Genomic DNA, 19,206 nt, shown 5'->3' on the forward strand with positions numbered 1-19,206 from the left:
CATGGAAACCATTCCATTGTAGCTCTGACTGTATGTTTAGGCTTGTTGACCTGCTGGAAGGTGAACCTCCGCTCCAGTTTCAAGTCTTTTGCAGACTCTAACAGGTTTTCTTCTAAGATTGCCCTGTATTTGGCTCCATCCATCTTCCCATCAACTCTGACCAGCTTCCCTGTCCCTGCTGAAGAAAAGCATCCCCACAACATGATGCTGCCACCACCATGTTTCACGGTGGGGATGGTGTGTTCAGGGTGATGTGCAGTGTTAGTTTTCCGCCACACATAGCATTTTGCTTTAGGCCAAAATGTTCAATTTTGGTCTCATCTGACCAGAGCACCCTCTTCCAGATGTTTGCTGTGTCCTCCACATGGCTTCTCACAAACTGCAAACGGGATTTCTTATGGCTTTCTTTCAACAATGGCTTTCTTCTTGCCACTCTTCCTTAAAGGCCAAATTTGTGGAGTGCACAACTAATAGTTGTCCTGTGGACAGATTCTCCCACCTGAGCTGTGTATCTCTGCAGCTCCTCCAGAGTTACCATGGGCCTCTCGGCTGCTTCTCTGATTATTGCTCTCATTGCCCGGCCTGTCAGTTTAGGTGGACAGCCATGTCTTATTAGGTTTGCTGCTGTGCCATACTCTTTCCATTTTTGGATAATGGATTGAACAGTGCTCCGTGAGATGATCAAAGTTTGGGATATTTTTTTATAACCTAACCCTGCTTTAAATGTCTCCACAACTTTATCCCTGACCTGTCTGGTGTGTTCCTTGGCCTTCATGATGCTGTTTGTTCACTAATGTTCTCTAAGAAACCTCTGAGGGCTTCACAGAACAGCTGTATTTATACTGAGATTAAATTACACACAGGTGGACTCTATTTACTAGACTTCAGAAGGCAATTGACTTCAGAAGGCAATTGGTTCCACTAGATTTTAGTCAGGGGTATCAGAGTACAGGGGGCTGAATACAAATGCACATCACACTTTTCAGATATTTATTTGTAAAAAGTTTGAAAACCATTTATAATATTCCTTCCACTTCACAATTATGTGCCCCTTTGTGTTGGTCTATCACATAAAATCCCAATAAAATACATTTACGTTTTTGGTTGTAACATGACAAAATGGGGAAAATGTCAAGGGGTATGAATACTTTTTAAAGGCTTGGCCCATATGGGCTTTTTACTACCTAACTGGGGAAGAGTAGGATGGTACAAGCAACAAGATATAATGCACAATATTTATTCCAAAACATTTCTTTAATAAATGAATGTATGAACACATTCTGTGCAATCACAGCCACATCACTGCTGTTGCATTAATTAAAATACATTATCTGCGTTTTGAATTAAAGGCGTAAAATAATTAATTGAATGGAACCCAAGTTACCAGGAGTATTCTTAGGGCCAGTCCACCCAAAACTCATTTTTAATCACTTAATTCCTTCTTAAATCTTTCATGGGCTCGAGCTGTGAGAACTTCCTGCTGGAGTTACACAATAAAAACTATATAAAATATCTAATAAGAATGAGACACTTTCATAGTGGCCATGGAAAGTGGGCAGGACCCATTTGTTGAGATCTTACCACCAGGACAGGGGCGGACTGACCATTTGGAAACTTGGGCACTGCCCAAGGGCTCGGGGTCAGTAGGTAGCCACATGAGATGCCCCTGGTACCTTTTTCATAGGCTTTTTTGAGTTTGGGCAAGGACACAGGGGCCCCATGATCCCCTATTGCCCGGGGGCCCCATGAGTAGTCAGTCTGCCCCTGCACCAGGATCTTCATGAGATATACAAAGTAAGAAGGTAATCACATCTGCTGGTATCTACCCAATGTTGAAATTTTAGTTTTAGATGAACTGACCCTTTAAGAGCTCCCAGGCTACTAGTTTGTTTGTTGATCTGGTTTCTACAAGTGAGTGACATACGTTTCTCTGCTTTTTAGTCTCAATGTCTCAGAAGGTGTCCCTTTTCTTTTGTCTGTGGGACATATAGGGTAGGGGTGAAGCTGATGTCCCCCTCGACACCATCTCAGTACTTCGATCTGCTTCAGAGTCCCAGCTCCAGTAGCAGAAACAGCGTGTGATGGGGGAGAGTGTGCTATGTCTTTAAATGAGAAAACAGTCTCACATGAACACTGAGTGTGGCTTTGGGCACTTGGTCTTCTTCACTTTGCGCATAAAACGGTTAAACTCGCGGTTAGCCTTGTTCCACTTGTGGATTGCAGTAAGAATGTGCTGATTTTTCACCTTCCGCCCCAGTACCAGAAAATGGCCATTCAGTTGCTCCAGCTGGGGACATGGACAGTTAGCTCCATTCTTCAGGTAAAGGACCAAGTCCCCCCACTCCTTCCTCTGGATGGGACCCTTATTCAGTGCCTTCTTCTTCTTCAGAATCAGCTTCCGGTCTCCGTTCTCCTTCTTCACCTCCCGCACAGAAACCTTCAAAGCTATAACAAAGAAATATATCAAAAGCAGTTATAGAATGTGACCTAAACCAACCAACATCCTACTCTACATTTCTTTTGTGGTTCCTCCTTCAGCAAATATTTCTGATGCCTTATTTAAAAAATCAAGTTCAAGTAGCACCTTTTAACTTGATGCCGGTAAATTGCAGACATTCCTGTTCCACAAATGGCAGGATACACCTTTACAAATCAGTACCAAGATCACCACCCTTTTTGGCATTCAAGGGGTTATATTCAATCTATACAACAAAATCATCATCCACGCTCAGGTCTTAAGTAGCTCTTTTATTCAAGTTTAATAGAAGCCCACAGCAAACAGACAAATGTCTTGTTTAAGGCTGGGTTCACACCTATGCAGGTTGCGTTTGAGCCGTTTCTGCATTGCGTTTTGTGTTGCGATTTTGCACTTGCGTTTTTACTGCATTTATGATGCGTTTTGCATTTTTTTTAATTTTTCTTATTGCTAGGCGGATTTAAAACGCAAAATGCTAAACGCAACAAAAATGCATAAAAAACATGGCAAAAATGCATCAAAAATGTAGCAAAAACACAATACATGCTTTTCTGCAGCATTTCCATTGAAGTCTATAAACCAAAAACGCAACTTTTTACATTCAAAAAAGTCCCTGATCCTTTCCAAAAAACACACCCAGTGAAAACGCTCAGATGTGAACATGTCCCATAGGAAATCATATTAAATGGACTGTACTGCTTTTCTGCAAAATGCTGCAGAAATTGCTTAGGTGTGAACCTAGGGTAATACATTGTAGATGTGATGCTTCAGGTATTTTTCAAGTATGGAGTGGCCTCTAGTTGGTCAGTGGGGACAAGGGGCGGACTGACCATTTGGAAACTCGGGCACTGCCCGAGGGCCCGGGGTCAGTAGGGGGCCCCATGAGATGCCCCTGGCACCTTTTTCATAGGCTTTTTTGAGTTTGGGCAAGGACACAGGGGCCCCATGATCCCCTATTGCCCGGGGGCCCCATGAGTTGTCAGTCCGCCCCTGGTGGGGACATTCCCCTTTTCTGCTGATTGGTATATACACTTGGGGTTTATATATAAAACATTTGTTGGACAAATGTCACAGGCATTCACCCAGCCTGCAGGAATTGTCCCCGTAGTTTCTCTAACATGATTATTTCCTATAATTGTCAACTTCATTTATTGGCAAAATGCGGTATTTTTTCTGATTGAGCCCAGGTTCACACTATGCAGTGTGCACTACATTCCTGTGCGGATTACATGCAAATGTCTGTGCGGTACGATTTGAGCCATATATTTTGAATGGCTCAGATCGCATCCGCACCAAAAAAGTACAGGACCCTTTCTTAAATCTGCATTTGAATTGCATCGCATGGGTGTTCTCACCGATGCGATGAAATTTCTAGCAATTGCATTGCATTTTGCGATCTGTTTCAGGGTGTCATTAATTTATCATTGACACCCGCACCAGATCGCATGAACGTGATGCGATTGCAATGAGGTTCGGGAAACTTTTAACAATGAAAACCAGCGCAAACCCACATGGTCAATTACATTACTCAGCTTTAAAAAAACATTACTGTGCTGATAAAGATATATATAATAAATTATATATAAATAAATTGATATATAAAAAAATATATAAACATTAGAATCATAAGTCCAGTGACAAAAAAATCAAGTGACAAAAAAATCAAAAAAATCCCAAAAAATATATATATATAATTACAGTCCCGTGACAAAAATAAAACAAATTAAATTATAATTTTCATTTGGTTCTTCCGTGTTACTGATCCCTTCACCATGCACCAGTGCAAAAATCAACATTAGCCGCACTCACCAGATATTGGTGAGTCACACGCCTTTCAGGATTATTAAGGGCTCCTGGACCCCCTTTACTTTTTGTGAGACCTCCAAGTGCTGTTTCCTCTTATGTCTAGGTACCTCTTCTGCTTACTCCTCTCACCGAATCCCCCAAGGAAAATCAGGAAGAAGAAAAGACCATAGCGTGATACCGTAGTAATTTCTCCTCAAAATAATCTCTCCAGACCACTCACATTCTTTTGCGGGATATAGCCCGCCTTTTATTCAAAACAACAGTGATTTTCTTCCAAAATGATCCACTTTTCATGTACACCGATTTTTGTAAGAGACCCCACAGTTTAGTGTGCAGCAGGATGGCAGACCTCAGCTACAGACTCATCTACTAAGCTAAGATGGCCCCTTGGAACGCACCGCTCGGCGTGCGCTCCACTCACCGGAAATTACGTCAGACGACGGACCAGGCAACCGGAAGTGCGTCAACGCGTTTCGCCCCACCCACAGGGCGTTATCAAGACGCTTATTACCACTTCCAAGCCGCTCCACTCACCGGAAATGACGTCAGACGACGGACCAGGCAACCGGAAGTGCGTCAACGCGTTTCGCCCCACCCACAGGGCGTTATCAAGACGCTCATTACCACTTCCAAGCCGCTCCACTCACCGGACGCTCATTACCACTTCCAAGCCGCTCCACTCACCGGAAATGACGTCAGACGACGGACCAGGCAACCGGAAGTGCGTCAACGCGTTTCGCCCCACCCACAGGGCGTTATCAAGACGCTCATTACCACTTCCAAGCCGCTTGGAAGTGGTAATGAGCGTCTTGATAACGCCCTGTGGGTGGGGCGAAACGCGTTGACGCACTTCCGGTTGCCTGGTCCGTCGTCTGACGTCATTTCCGGTGAGTGGAGCGCACGCCGAGCGGTGCGTTCCAAGGGGCCATCTTAGCTTAGTAGATGAGTCTGTAGCTGAGGTCTGCCATCCTGCTGCACACTAAACTGTGGGGTCTCTTACAAAAATCGGTGTACATGAAAAGTGGATCATTTTGGAAGAAAATCACTGTTGTTTTGAATAAAAGGCGGGCTATATCCCGCAAAAGAATGTGAGTGGTCTGGAGAGATTATTTTGAGGAGAAATTACTACTGTATCACGCTATGGTCTTTTCTTCTTCCTGATTTTCCTTGGGGGATTCGGTGAGAGGAGTAAGCGGAAGAGGTACCTAGACATAAGAGGAAACAGCACTTGGAGGTCTCACAAAAAGTAAAGGGGGTCCAGGAGCCCTTAATAATCCTGAAAGGCGTGTGACTCACCAATATCTGGTGAGTGCGGCTAATGTTGATTTTTGCACTGGTGCATGGTGAAGGGATCAGTAACACGGAAGAACCAAATGAAAATTATAATTTAATTTGTTTTATTTTTGTCACGGGACTGTAATTATATATATATATTTTTTGGGATTTTTTTGATTTTTTTGTCACTTGATTTTTTTGTCACTGGACTTATGATTCTAATGTTTATATATTTTTTTATATATCAATTTATTTATATATAATTTATTATATATATCTTTATCAGCACAGTAATGTTTTTTTAAAGCTGAGTAATGTAATTGACCATGTGGGTTTGCGCTGGTTTTCATTGTTAAAAGTTTTTTGGTCTTTTGTACCTGTGCACAGCAGCATCCCACGGGGATTTGTGTGGTAAATAGGAAGTCCTGAGCGCTGAGGTTTTGTTTTCTTTACATAATTTGAGGTTCGGGAAACGCACACGATTCGCAGTGTTTCCTGCACCGCATTGGTGTAAACCCTGGTTTAAGTATTAAAGCGGAGCTCCACCCCCGCTCCCAATTAAGGATTGGCACCTTTGGGGAGCGGGGGAGGGGGAGGGAACAGGTACCCAAATTTGACAGGTACCTGCTCCTGTAACAGCGTATACCCAGAGACTGACGCAGTCCTCCATTTTGTTAAGAACCTACATCTTGGCAAAGGGGTTAACCATCCTGACAAACATATTTCCCCCTCATTCTCCCCCTCCCTTTCTGAGAGTCCCAGTGACATTTGGCCAGTGTGTATGTGTGTAGGAGTGTCACAGGAGGCCAGGGCCCAGCAGGGGGCTAGGAGCTATAAAATCCCAAAGGGAGCTGGGGCCTAGCTGTCCTAAGAACCTGTAAAATGTAACACCTCGTATAAGATAAAGCAAGCTTTCCTGGAGTTCAAGACATTCCAAGGAAGGTGGGACCAGCTAACACTTTTTTTAAAAGATCCATTTTTCCCCTGTCTCATATCTTGGAATATGAGAGACTTACATAAAAACCAGACATATCGTCAGATTGGCTAAGAAGAGCCGAACAGTTTGATAGGTCACTCGTCTTGTCTCGAATACATAGGAAAGCAGAAAAATAGATCTCGTGAACCATTCAGTGTAGAATTTCATAATTCATATCTAATCAATCCTCAGACGTCTCTGCATAATAATCTACCTGCGGGTGGAGTGTCACTTATGCATATGGAAATTTATGAGCCAAAATATGAGTTAGGAAAGATTTTTGGATCTAGTTTAGGGCTCCGCCTGACGATCCAAGCCCTAAACGGGGTATTGGTCCTTGACTTCAGAGACACCCCCTGCTGGGGAGCTACAAATTAGGCTGTCAGGCCTAAGAAGAGGGAGTTGAAGACGTCTCCCATTTTAACATCAATACCACCTGGGGAGACCCATGCCCTTTTGCTCTGAAACTTGGATTTGCTAACCCAGGACTTTGGCAAGTACCTTAACCCTTTCACCTCTCTCTGATATCTCTTTGCTGTGCTGTTGGTCTCTGTATGTTTACATATATATATCTTAGTTACATCTTTTCTGTAAATATTTTTATTGCACCCGTTTGACCTTTCAGTAATAAATCTTTCCTTCTGAAAGTGTTGAACTGTTTCTATAGCGCTTTATTGCAATTTACGAATTTCTGCCTCTAAAGAGTTTGTGTTTGTTTAACCCTCTGTATAACTGTGTTATACAGACGATTAACTAAACCATTTTAGTGTTATAACTGATATCGCTGAGTTTTCTCTTTCTCTGTACAAAATGGAGGTGGTGGCAGTGTGAAGGGTTAATTGCGTAATTAACCTGACCCAGTAACAATCGCTCAGGCTGCCGGTACATTGATTGTGGTCCAATTAGCTGGAAAATCGTTGTGCAGGGTGCAGCTGGGTGTGGCATTGCGGTTTTAGATCGGCTAGTCCTTCGGTCATGAGTTTGCTTAGAAGAGCTGGGGTCTGACGCCGCGATCGTGACAGCTCCCACTTCCGCTGCGATCGCCTAGGCGATGTGACAGGTCCCAGAAGACTACAGGGCCATTCAAAAAGAGCAGCGCACAGTGGGCACCCGGCTGTGAAGCCGCAAGCTGTCACAGCTGGGTGCCCACACTGAGGATGCCGGAACCAGGGACAGAAGATAGCTGTTGAAACCAGCCGAGGTGAGGACAACACTGGACCAAGGGACAGGTAAGTGGCTGTATTTTAAAAGTCAGCAGCTACATTTTTTGTAGCTGCTGAGTTTTATTTATTTTTTTTTTCAGGTGGAACTCCGTTTTAAAGAAAAGATATAACACATAGCCATAGCCCCTAGATGGAGCTGACAATCCTGGTAATAATCATATTTCAGAAACTATGGCGTGGCTTCAAGCAGACTGGGGGAATGTTTGTGACATTCATCCAACAAATGTTGGTGCATTACATAAGAAGTAGCTTAGGTACAACACCAAGGGGTCTATTTATAAAAACTTTGCATAGCAATTCAACAGACGAAGGTGCATGTATAAATATAATGTGAAAATGATATAAGTATAATGTGAAACCAAAAACACCCTTGCACCTCCCCCAATTCCAAATTGGAAAAAACTTTCAACCCCCTGAAAGCTTAAACTCAAATCAATAGATCCAAACAGGAATCTACCCTCTTTCAATAAATCAACTATTGATGTAACAACAAAAATATTCCCCATATACTTTCTACAAAATCATAAATCCAGTGTCTCTGTGATTTAAATCCGATAATATAAAGTCCAGTGTCTCAATAAAGAAAAAATATAAAATTAAAAAATAAAAATAAAATTAAAAAAATATATGAAAAAGTATATTTCTTGCAGTGTTGATTGTTGTGAAGAACCTCAAAGAAAAAGAAACTCACAATAGTGCATTACCATAATATCACAAAAAAAAAAAAAAAAAAATTTTTTTTGAATATATATATATGTATATATATAAAACACATGCACACACAAATATGTATCAAACAATTGTGCAACCTTTAAGTGAAAAATTATATATTTAACACTTGTGAGAACCTTCCAAAAGGGAAAGGTAATAAGACACTTGTGCTCATAAATAATAAAATCATGTGGAAGGCATAGTAAGATCATCCTAACAGGAAGTGGAGGAGGAGAGGAGGATAAAGCTTCTTTGGAGGATTTCCAGTTATATATATATATAAAAGGCGTGAGTTTCATCTACTGTTGGTAAGGGTATATTGGCCTTACTCACTAGAAGTGTCACGTGTGGGGAGGAATCTCACTAAGTAGATCACCTCATGATTTTATCATTTATGAGCACAAGTGTCTTATTACCTTTCCCTTTTGGAAGGTTCTCACAAGTGTTAAATATATAATTTTTCACTTAAAGATTGCACAATTGTTTGATACACATTTGTGTGTGCATGTGTTTTATATATATACATATATATATATATATATATTCAAAAAAAATTATTTTTTTTTTTTTTTTTTTTTTGTGATATTATGGTAATGCACTATTGTGAGTTTCTTTTTCTTTGAGGTTCTTCACAACAATCAACACTGCAAGAAATATACTTTTTCATATATTTTTTTAATTTTATTTTTATTTTTTAATTTTATATTTTTTCTTTATTGAGACACTGGACTTTATATTATCGGATTTAAATCACAGAGACACTGGATTTATGATTTTGTAGAAAGTATATGGGCAATATTTTTGTTGTTACATCAATAGTTGATTTATTGAAAGAGGGTAGATTCCTGTTTGGATCTATTGATTTGAAGGTGCATGTATATTCATTCTGTGCGAAGGCAGCAAATAAACAAATGAATGGTAATTTTGCTATTTCCTGTGCTGGTCTAATGTTTTTCATTTTTTAAAAATGAAAATATCACATTTGACCACTAGATGGCACCAATTATTATAGGAAATCATACTTAGCGCCATCTATAGGCCAAATACTGTATTTTCTTTTTTAAATCAATGAAAAATCTTCCAGCACAGAAAATGGTCTAATAACATTATTTTTTTTATTGTTTTTTTTAGCTATTCATACAGAACAAGTTAACATGCACTTTCACTTCTCTAATCTTTTATATATATACTCTTTCAAGTGCACAAAGCTCAGAATACTCCAAGCTTGAAAGGCTTACCGTCATGAGCCATACTATAAGGTACAGAATACTTTGCTCTTTGGCTTCTCTTTATCTCTCTGATTAAATTCACCTGCTGTGCATAGTTGCTCATATAGCAAGAAAGCTCACATCCCAGAAAATTTTAGCCCTAATGCTTCAAAAATAAAGGACTAAAAAAAAATAGCAACTTGATACAAACAGATGTACACAAGGGCTAAAGTCTTTTTAATAAACTCTAATGGAAAAAGAATGTTGGGACAATAGATAGTGAACTCAGTTATTTCCTGTTGGTGTTCTGATGAATCCTCTAGCTGGGGTGTACTGCTGAGGGTCACTGGGGATGGTCTACAATCCTACAGCTGAAGGCTGTCCATGCGTCTACAATGGCATATGACTAAACTGAGTCTCTCAGCAGTATCATCCCAGCCTACAAACAGCTGGAACAGCAAAGACACAGATGATGGAAGATACCATGCTGCTTTGCTGATACCACTGACATGACACAGGGGAAAGAATCACAAATGCTATTTAAAGGCTACTATACCAGAAAATTAAGAAAGGTATGTTACATGCATTATGTGCAAAAGCTAGTAATACAATTCAGAATTGTGTATGTAAATGTACCCACATCTCTGCAGCAAGTGTAATATTAGATATAAATCTCACTCTGTTGTGTCAGGAGCCACTGGAGGCAACAAAATGATAGTTTATTAGTTACTAGCAAAAGTTAAGTTCACACCATGAATTGCACAGGAACGCACAGCATGCACATGCCATCCAGGTGCAGTGCCATTTCAGTCTATTCAGGGGATTTCCATCCTCCTAGAGCAGAAATAAAACTCCTCCTACAAGCTTTAGTTAGTGCTGGGCTGGACACTGATAGAAGTCACAAGACTGCTCTAACTGCTGATGAGAAAAGGTATTTAGCAGTTTATATTTACTAAAATAATTGCATTTCCATGTTCTATGTACTGTGGGAGACCAGATATAGTGAATGCAGGGTCCTGGGTTTAGTATCACTTTAACCCCAACTTAAGTACAGCTGGGGGTGACACCACAATCCTTCTGGTGAAAACCTGAGGAATGCTAAGTATCTCAAATCTTGTAATATGAAGCTCAAGCAAGCTTTGCAGGAGAAGTTTCTTATGGGGTCTGAGCTACCCACCATTTCTTATAGTGGATATAGGGAATGCAGGGTCCTGGGTTTGGTAACACTTTAACCCCAACTTATGTACAGCTGGGGGTGACACCGCAATCCTTCTGGTGAAAACCCAAGAAATGCTAAGTATCTCAAATCTTGAAATATGAAGCTCAAGCAAGCTTTGCAGGAGAACTTTCTCATGGGGTCTGAGCTACCCACCATTTCTAATAGTGGATGCCAGGGGCAGACTGACCATTTGGAAACTCGGGCAATGCCCGAGGGCCCGGGGTCAGTAGGGGGCCCCATGAGATGACCCTGGTACCTTTTTCATAGGCTTTTTTGAGTTTGGGTAAAGACACAGGGGCCCCATGATCCCCTATTGCCTGGGGGCCCCATGAGTTGTCAGTCCGCCCCTGGTGGATGCAGGGTCCTGTTTTTGGTAACACTTTAACCCTAACTTATGTACAGCTGGGGGTGACACCGCAATCCTTCTGGTGAAAACCCGAGGAATGCTAAGTATCTCAAATCTTGTAATATGAAGCTCAAGCAATCTTTGCAGGAGCACTTTCTCATGGGGTCTGAGCTACCCGCCATTTCTTGGGAACTCAACAGAAATAGGATAACGTCACCCTCGCCTAGGCACCATGGCCACAAGGAAGCAGCGAGTAAGGTAAGTATATTAACATTTTTACCCACAGATTTTTTTTTTTTTTTTCTTTTCATTTTATTTCATCATTTTGAGATGGGGAGAGGGTTCTCAGTAAATAAGTGGACATTGTATTCATTTTATTGCAAGATGCGCAATGTTAAACAGTAGTTCCACAAAGCAATGAAAATGAGTTGCTGAGTGGAATCTAATGCATTAACTCCTCATTACATCAGCAGGAGGTCCATTACCATCACTTCAATTGCCTTTACTTTGACTACAGTTCTAATTAGAACAGAGGTGTCACAACTCCACCCTCTTCATTGCATAAAGAGTAACAAGACAAGACAGTGTTTCATGCTTTGTTGGGGTGAAGACACACAATCTGAATTGTATACAGTAACATGTGTAAAGATAGTCTTACCGAATTCACTGGCACACATATGTTCATAGAGAGAGTCGGCTTTTATCTCGCTGTCGCACTGCGGGCAAACTTCTGATCCTGTGTAACACACAAACATCGAAGACTTAGTTATCTTTTGTTATTATGCATGATTTATATAACGCCAACAGTTTGTTCAGCACCTAAATTGAGACAGTAGTTATGCCTGGTACACATGATGAGAAAATCAAACTAATAAAAATACATTTGGAGCGATTCTTCAATAATCTTTTTGTTAGTACATAGCTTCTGAGAGCTGAACATGACAATTCAAGTGAAAATGTCCGAAGGGACAGGCATGAAAATTTTTCTAATAAGATAACAGATAAATGATACTCATTAGCCCTTTCGCTGCCAGGTCCGTATGTCATACGGACCTGACAGCGGGGAGTTTTACACACAATCCAGTAGCTGCAGCCACTGGGATTGTGTATGAAACTGACAAGCAGACTCCTGCCTGTCATGTGGAAGCAGTCAGGTGGCTGCGCTGCCACTCAATTGCTTCCACACACCCCAGTAATGCCCCCCCGCATGCCCCTTGCCCACCTGCGGGCAATGCATTCAGTGGAGCCCAGAGGAGACATGCAGGGTCTTTTATATCATTAAAGAGAACCTGTCACCTAAAAAAGCATCACTTTGTGTCCCCTATGTGATGAAAAAAAAAGTTAAGCAAAAAAAGTTTTTCTTATTGTAAAAAAAAATAAAGTTACACCCAAACACATAAAATCCCCCTCCCCCAAAATGTTGAGTCCTCTCCCACATTTACGCAAGTACAAATGTAAATGTACACGTCAGGGGTGCCTACGTATGAAAATGTTGATTGCGATAAACATGTTACATATTTCTGCTAATGCCGGGGTGAGAGCAATAATTCTAGCACAAGACCTCCTCCGTAACACTAAACTGATGACTTGGGGGGGCTTTTGAAGCATCGTCTATAGAAAATATAGGGCACAGAAGTTTGTCGCCACTTCATGGAAGCACACAAATTTAATGTGTGACATTTTGAATATCTATTTACTCGGTGCAACCTCTTCATTTATATTTTACGAAAAAAGTTGGTGTAATTTAGTGCATTTGTTTGCCCTAAAATTCACTTTAGTGTGTTTTTTACTGACATTTTGCGATTCTTAGACTTTTGCGGTAATACCATGTGACATAAAAAAATGTAAACTACTACTATTTTATTCTCTAGGGTGTCTGCTTTAAGAAGATATATAATGTTTGGGGGGTTTGTGTAATCTTCATGCCTAAAATGATTTTTTCAACATGTGTGCAAAACAATGCAAAAACTGCTCTATCAGCGAAAGGGATAAATCAGTACAGTATTCATGCATAAAAAAAATCAAGTGACCATGACCGTGCATGATTGGAAACAAGAGAACAACCCGGTAAGGAAAAATGTGCATTTATTATTTTTGTTTGCAGGAGCCTGGAACGCATTGCACCAGTGATCAGTAGATCGCTGATGCCATGCAGGTCTCCTGCAGACCTGTCAGAATATCTGCTTGCAGTATGGGATGTACGAGACAGGAAGCTTCAATGAACCACCACAATGCTCCACAGTGCCATGGTAGTTCATTGAAAATTATAAGCCGACAGCCGCTAAGGAAGTCTGTGAATGAATGATGCGGCCATGTGGGCGGAGCCCCACACAGCCAAGTTGTTTTCAAATCTGACAGTACGGGGAGACTTCTCCCTGTACTATCTGTCAGAGGGAGGGGGCGCAGCGGCTGTGGCTATGGGAACATGTTACATGTCCCACCCTAAAAACGGGTGGAACATGAAACATGTTCCTAAAGGTGAATTTATGCTTTAATTGCAATAATGGAATTATAATCTTATTGCTACACAATTTTGGGTATAATCTGCAGATCTTCCTATAAAGATATATACCTTGTAAATATTATTTTTTATTATAAACTTGATATCACTGTTGATTACATGCTCGTATTATTTCAAGTGTTACTAAACCCAGGACCCTGTATTCACTATATTTGGTCTCCCACAGTACATAAAACATGGAAATGCAATTATTTTAGTAATTATAAACTGCTAAATACCTTTTCTCATCAGCAGATAGAGCAGTCTTGTGACTTCTATCAGTGTTCAGCAGAGTATTGGTTAAAGCTTGTAGGAGGAGTTTTCTTTCTGCTCTAGGAGGATGCAGAACCCTTGACCCTCTGCCTGAACAGTGCTGATTGGCCCTGTGCTGATCACATGCACTCTCCCAAGAAAAAAAAAGCCTCTCTAGCAATACACACTAAACTGAGCATGTGCACAAGGGCTACAGGTTCAGTCTGTCTTATCAGCATGGACATTTGAACAAGAGAAGGGGCAGAGAAGAAAGGATTAATTGCATTTTTACAAAATGCAAAGGATTAACCCATTAGGTTCCACAGTGAGTATAACAAACATGCTTTACTGCAAATACAGACTGATTTTACTGTTGTGGGTTTAGTAACATTTTAAGCATATATTTATTTCAGGTACTTATAAAGTGCCATCAATTTACAAAGTGCTTACATATATATTGTACATTCACATCAGTCCCTAACCCTCAAGGGTTGTACAATCTAAGGTCCCTAACTCACATTCATACATACACATACTAGGGCCAATTTAAACAGGATCCAATCAACCTACTAGTATGCCTTTGGAGTGTGGGAGGAAACCCATGCAGGCACAGGGAGAACATGTAAACTCCAGGCAGGTGGTACCATGGTTGAGATTCAAATCCATGACCCTAGTACTGCCAGGCAGATGTGCTAACCATTTAGCCACTGTGCTGCCCATATAGATGTTAAGCAGCAATTACTCATTAATAATATCCAACCATGGGTGTGGAAATGATGGTTGCAGCAGTCAAAGTTGGGACCAGGCCCCTTCTCCAGGCCGGTCCTGTATGACAATTACTGCCAGTTAGTAATCTCCACAAAAAAGAAAAAAGCTGTACCAATAAGATCCCCCATGGTAGAGATACAAATGATTGATGCTTCTGCACATATCATGTGATCTGATCTGTCATGTCACATGACCAATTGCAGGCGATACAGGGGAATCCTACTGCTGCCAGACATTGGTGGCACGGCTGTAGTGGATATTCTTAAACTTCCTCTCAGCCCAGTATGATCTGCTTTATTTTGAATGCTACCAAGAAGGAGCCATGCATGGGGGAGGAAGGGGGGGGTGGTTCAAATCATTTTTACCACATTTTGAACCAACACCATTTAAAGGTGTTTTCTTTTTCTCTTCCATACTATTCAGTCCAATTCCAATCCAATGAAATATGCTCTGCAACTTGTCACAATATTTATTGCTTGCACTGTTCAATAGACATGATAAAAAAAATAGATGTCAGATGTATGATTAAAATACATATATATATATATATATATATATATATATATATATATATATATATATATACTAAATTAAAGTTGAACTCCAAAGAAACAGCTAACTACACAGACAAAATACAAACATACATATTGTTTTACATGCCTGAGGATTTGTATCTCTGTTCAAGCAGTCTTGAGATTTACACAGCTCTGCCACACAGGGGTCCTGATTTTATATTCTCTGATGTAGTTAAAGTGGTTGTAAAAGGTTACCTGAGTGGCTCTCCCAGCTCTCTCTCTCTCCTCATTAACTGGTACACAGCAGCGGAAGCATGTGTGCGCATAAAGGTGGCCCAATTTGTTGATGACCATACAGTCATAAAAGTAGTGTCAAAATGACTTTAAGGTAAACATTACAATAAAAACGCCTCCTGGTTCCCACCCTTGCCCCACCCCCAAATAATCAATGAGTTAGTTTAATTCTAAATGCCCAAAATACTCACATTACATGCGAGGTTCTGAGTCTTCCATTTCTGCAGGAGAGAAGGGTCCTTCTTCAGGTACCCAATCACTGCTTTTATGTTGCCTTGATTCTGAGTTGCTTATGAGCTGCTTACACAATGTTTGCAAAGGGAAAGACAGACTGTCCATATAAATGCTTCTATTTAGCCACAAATATCTTTCAATCCTGTCTTCGAATTTGTTTCCCCCCAGGTCAACCCAGTGCTGCATTTACATCAGATTGGCTTGCACATAGACATATGAGCATTTAACATTTTTTGTTGTTGTTTTTGGGTTCCATTTTGTTTGGGACACCAGAGGAGGGTGTCACCCTGGTCGGACCCCGCCCTGTGAGTGTCCATGTGGAGGAGGGTGCTTCTCTGGTTGGGCCCTGCCCTGTGGGTGTCCACATGGAGGGGACTGGCTGTCTGCTTCCTGTCTAAGGCTACATTTAGGTGGTTGGCAGGCTTTGTCCATTGTGCTCTGAGGAAGGGAGTGCAGCTCCTGAAACGCATCAGCGTTTTGAACTAGATGGGTATAGGAAGAGACTCCGATATCCCACACTGATGCATCTTGTTACATGCCTACCTTTTAGTTTGGTTTGTGAGTATCCTTTTGTTATCATTATTCATAAATACATTTTGTATCACGGTAATGCACGAGGAGTGTGCGCCCTTTGTGTGTTCTTTGTAGTCTCCTTCCAGTAAGACTAACTCCATATTTCCATTTAATAGCTGATCTATCATCAGTGTAATAATTGTTTTCTATAAATCTTTGTTACTAGTCAATATTTGAATTTAAAGCATATATAAAGCCAAAATATATTTAATAAATTTTGAATAATGTAGAAATGGGACAATGCCAAAATATTATTCCTAATTTTTGAATAACATAGAAAAGGGTCAAAGCCAAAGCATGTTTCCTACATTTTGGATAATGTAGAAAGGGTCAACACCAAAATATCTTTCTTAAATTTTAGATACATAGGGTCAAAGACAAAAATGTTTTCCTAAATTCTGGATAATGTAGAAAAGGGTCAAAGCCAAAATATTTTTCTTAAATATTGGATAATGTGGAAAAGGGTCAATGCCAAAATATTTTCCTTAAAATTTTAATAATGTAGGAAAGGGTCAAAGCCAAAACATTTTCTTAAATTTTGGATAATGTAGAAAAGGGTCAATGTCAAAATATTTTTCTTAAACTCTAGATACATAAGAAAGGGCCAAAGCCAAAACATGTTTCTTAAATTTTGGATAATGTAGGAAAGCGTCAAAGCCAAAATATTTTTCTTAAATTTTGTCTGGAATAGGCAAATGTCAAAGTATATCTAAACCCAAGAACAAACATTTAATATATGGCAGCTGACCAGTCCTTAAATGGGCTGGCTTTATTAGTTGTCCTTCTTCAGTTTTTTTCTTTATTTTCACCTGGTGACCCTGCCAGCAACACACTTCCTGTCCTAGGGTGATAACGCTCACTCATTCTACATTTTTCCTAAATTTTGGCTAATGTAGAAAAGGGTCAAAGCCAAAAGATTTTCTTAAATTTTGTATAATGTGGAAAAGGATCAAAGCCAAAAGATTTTTCTAAAATTTTGGATAATGTAGAAAAGGGTCAATGCCAAAATATTTTTCTTAAATTTCAGATACATAGGAAAGGGCCAAAACCACAACATTTTTACAAAATTTTGGATAATGTAGAAAAGGGCCAAAGCCAAAAGATTTTTCCTAAATTTTGGATAAAGGGTCAAAGCCAAAACATTTTTCTTAAATGCTGGATAATGTAGAAAAGGGTCAATGCCAAAATATTTTTCCTACATTTTGGATAATATAGAAAAGGGTCAAAGGCAAAACATTTTCTTACATTTTGGATAATGTAGAAAAGGGTCAATGCCAAAATATTTTTCTTAAATTTTGTCTGGAGTAGGAAAGGGTCAAAGTATATCTAAACCCAAGAACAAAAATGTAATATACGGCAGCTGATCAGTCCTTAAATGGGCTGGCTTTATAAGTTGTCCTTTCTCAGTTTTTTCTTTATTTTCATTTGGTGACCCTGCCAGCAAAACACTTTCTGTCCTAGGGTGATAACGCTCACTCATCCTACTTTCTCTATGGAGAAGCAGCACTGTTACTCTAGAACGAAAAGTGTGTTAGGACTAAAAAACACCCCCTCCTCATTTCCAGAACATAGTGGGATGGTTTTCTAGAGTTCACTACTTGGTTAGGGTTGACAATGCTGCTTGTGATTTCAGAGCACTAAAGACAGGAAAGCACAGAAAGTTAAAAGCTCCCTGAATTTCTGGCAGGATTAACGGGGATTTTTATTTCAATGACCAAACAGATACAGTAAAACACTTTCAATGGTATATTTAGCAAACATAAAATGGAGACAATAGTTAATTATTAGAATTTATATACATTTTAAAGTCCTTGTCAGTTTGTTTTTTTTTTTGCCATCTGTGTCCAATTCAAGAAATTTCCCTTAATTTCCTGGCCTGTAGACAGCAGTAGGTGAAAGGGAAACCTCAAAAGAAAAGGTAATGCCCTCATACACAGTTGTCACCGGATCAAGTGGAAATGTCATCTCTTTTCCTTTACTGGGGACAACACATGCTTTGGGGTTTCCAAATACTTTTAGTTCTGGCAATAGTGATCACCAGGACAAATAGAGAGGACCAGTTTCACTAACAGGAACACAGACAGCAATAGAAACCTGACAAAGGTTTCAACCCTTCATCAGTCCATCCAAAACATAACACATGGGCTCTGGATAAAATTAGCTTTTAGGGCTCATTTATACATTCACTAGCCCTCTGAAGAGCATTCTGTGGTGAATCACTTTTCAGAGGACATCTGACAGGCTGTGAGATGGTGTTATGTCCCCTACTCCTATTTTAGCCCCTAAAGCCTGCACTGCCACACTGCAATTGCATGCTATAAATGCACTTGTGGCATGGCCCCATTCACTTGAATGCGTTACTACTGCCCACGATGGGAGGATCATTTTTGCCGCCCCATGACGCAAAGCATTGCATCCATGGCATGTTTATACCCCCGTATGGTTTGCTTTGTAGTGTAGGGGGGTAGTAAAAATGCGACCTCATACACTTTTTCTATCCACCAAACGCAAGTGTAACCTAGTCTTTTCTGAGTGAAATGTGTCAAGGGAGCTCAGGGAGTCTGTTATGCACCAGGTGGAATAATAAAAGTGTATGGCAACTTTGAGATCCAGAGTGTGGCTTTGGATACACTTTAGTAACTCCATATATCCTATTCTACTACTTCACTATAAATACCTGCATATAGAGAATCTCCTTCTCATTCTTCATAAATCCCCTCTGAAAATTGCTCAGACAACTCTACCTTAGCCCTTCACAACACACCTGATTAATCTTTTATGACCAAGTGTCAGAATTCAGACTGGGCCCTGGATAAAGTGGTGTAAGTAG

At 40.2% G+C, this 19,206-nt stretch overlaps 1 protein-coding gene across 1 annotated transcript in view; it reads right to left on the reverse strand.

Annotated features, from left to right (window-relative positions):
* Nucleotides 1–1,235: 1,235 nt before the first annotated feature.
* The window catches only part of SFRP1 (secreted frizzled related protein 1), a 44,334-nt gene continuing 26,363 nt past the window's right edge, over nucleotides 1,236–19,206 (reverse strand). The window contains exons 2-3 of the mRNA XM_089692475.1: nucleotides 11,899–11,976; nucleotides 1,236–2,445 (exon numbers count right to left, since the gene is read on the reverse strand). Coding sequence (XP_089548601.1) covers nucleotides 2,123–2,445; nucleotides 11,899–11,976 — 401 coding nt within the window. The 3' untranslated portion in view covers nucleotides 1,236–2,122. The remainder of the gene's footprint in view (nucleotides 2,446–11,898; nucleotides 11,977–19,206) is intronic.

The sequence above is a fragment of the Staurois parvus genome, unplaced genomic scaffold, assembly GCF_062004578.1.
Source record: "Staurois parvus isolate SC_StPar_1 unplaced genomic scaffold, SC_StPar_1.0 ptg000586l, whole genome shotgun sequence".
Classification (NCBI taxonomy): domain Eukaryota; kingdom Metazoa; phylum Chordata; class Amphibia; order Anura; family Ranidae; genus Staurois; species Staurois parvus.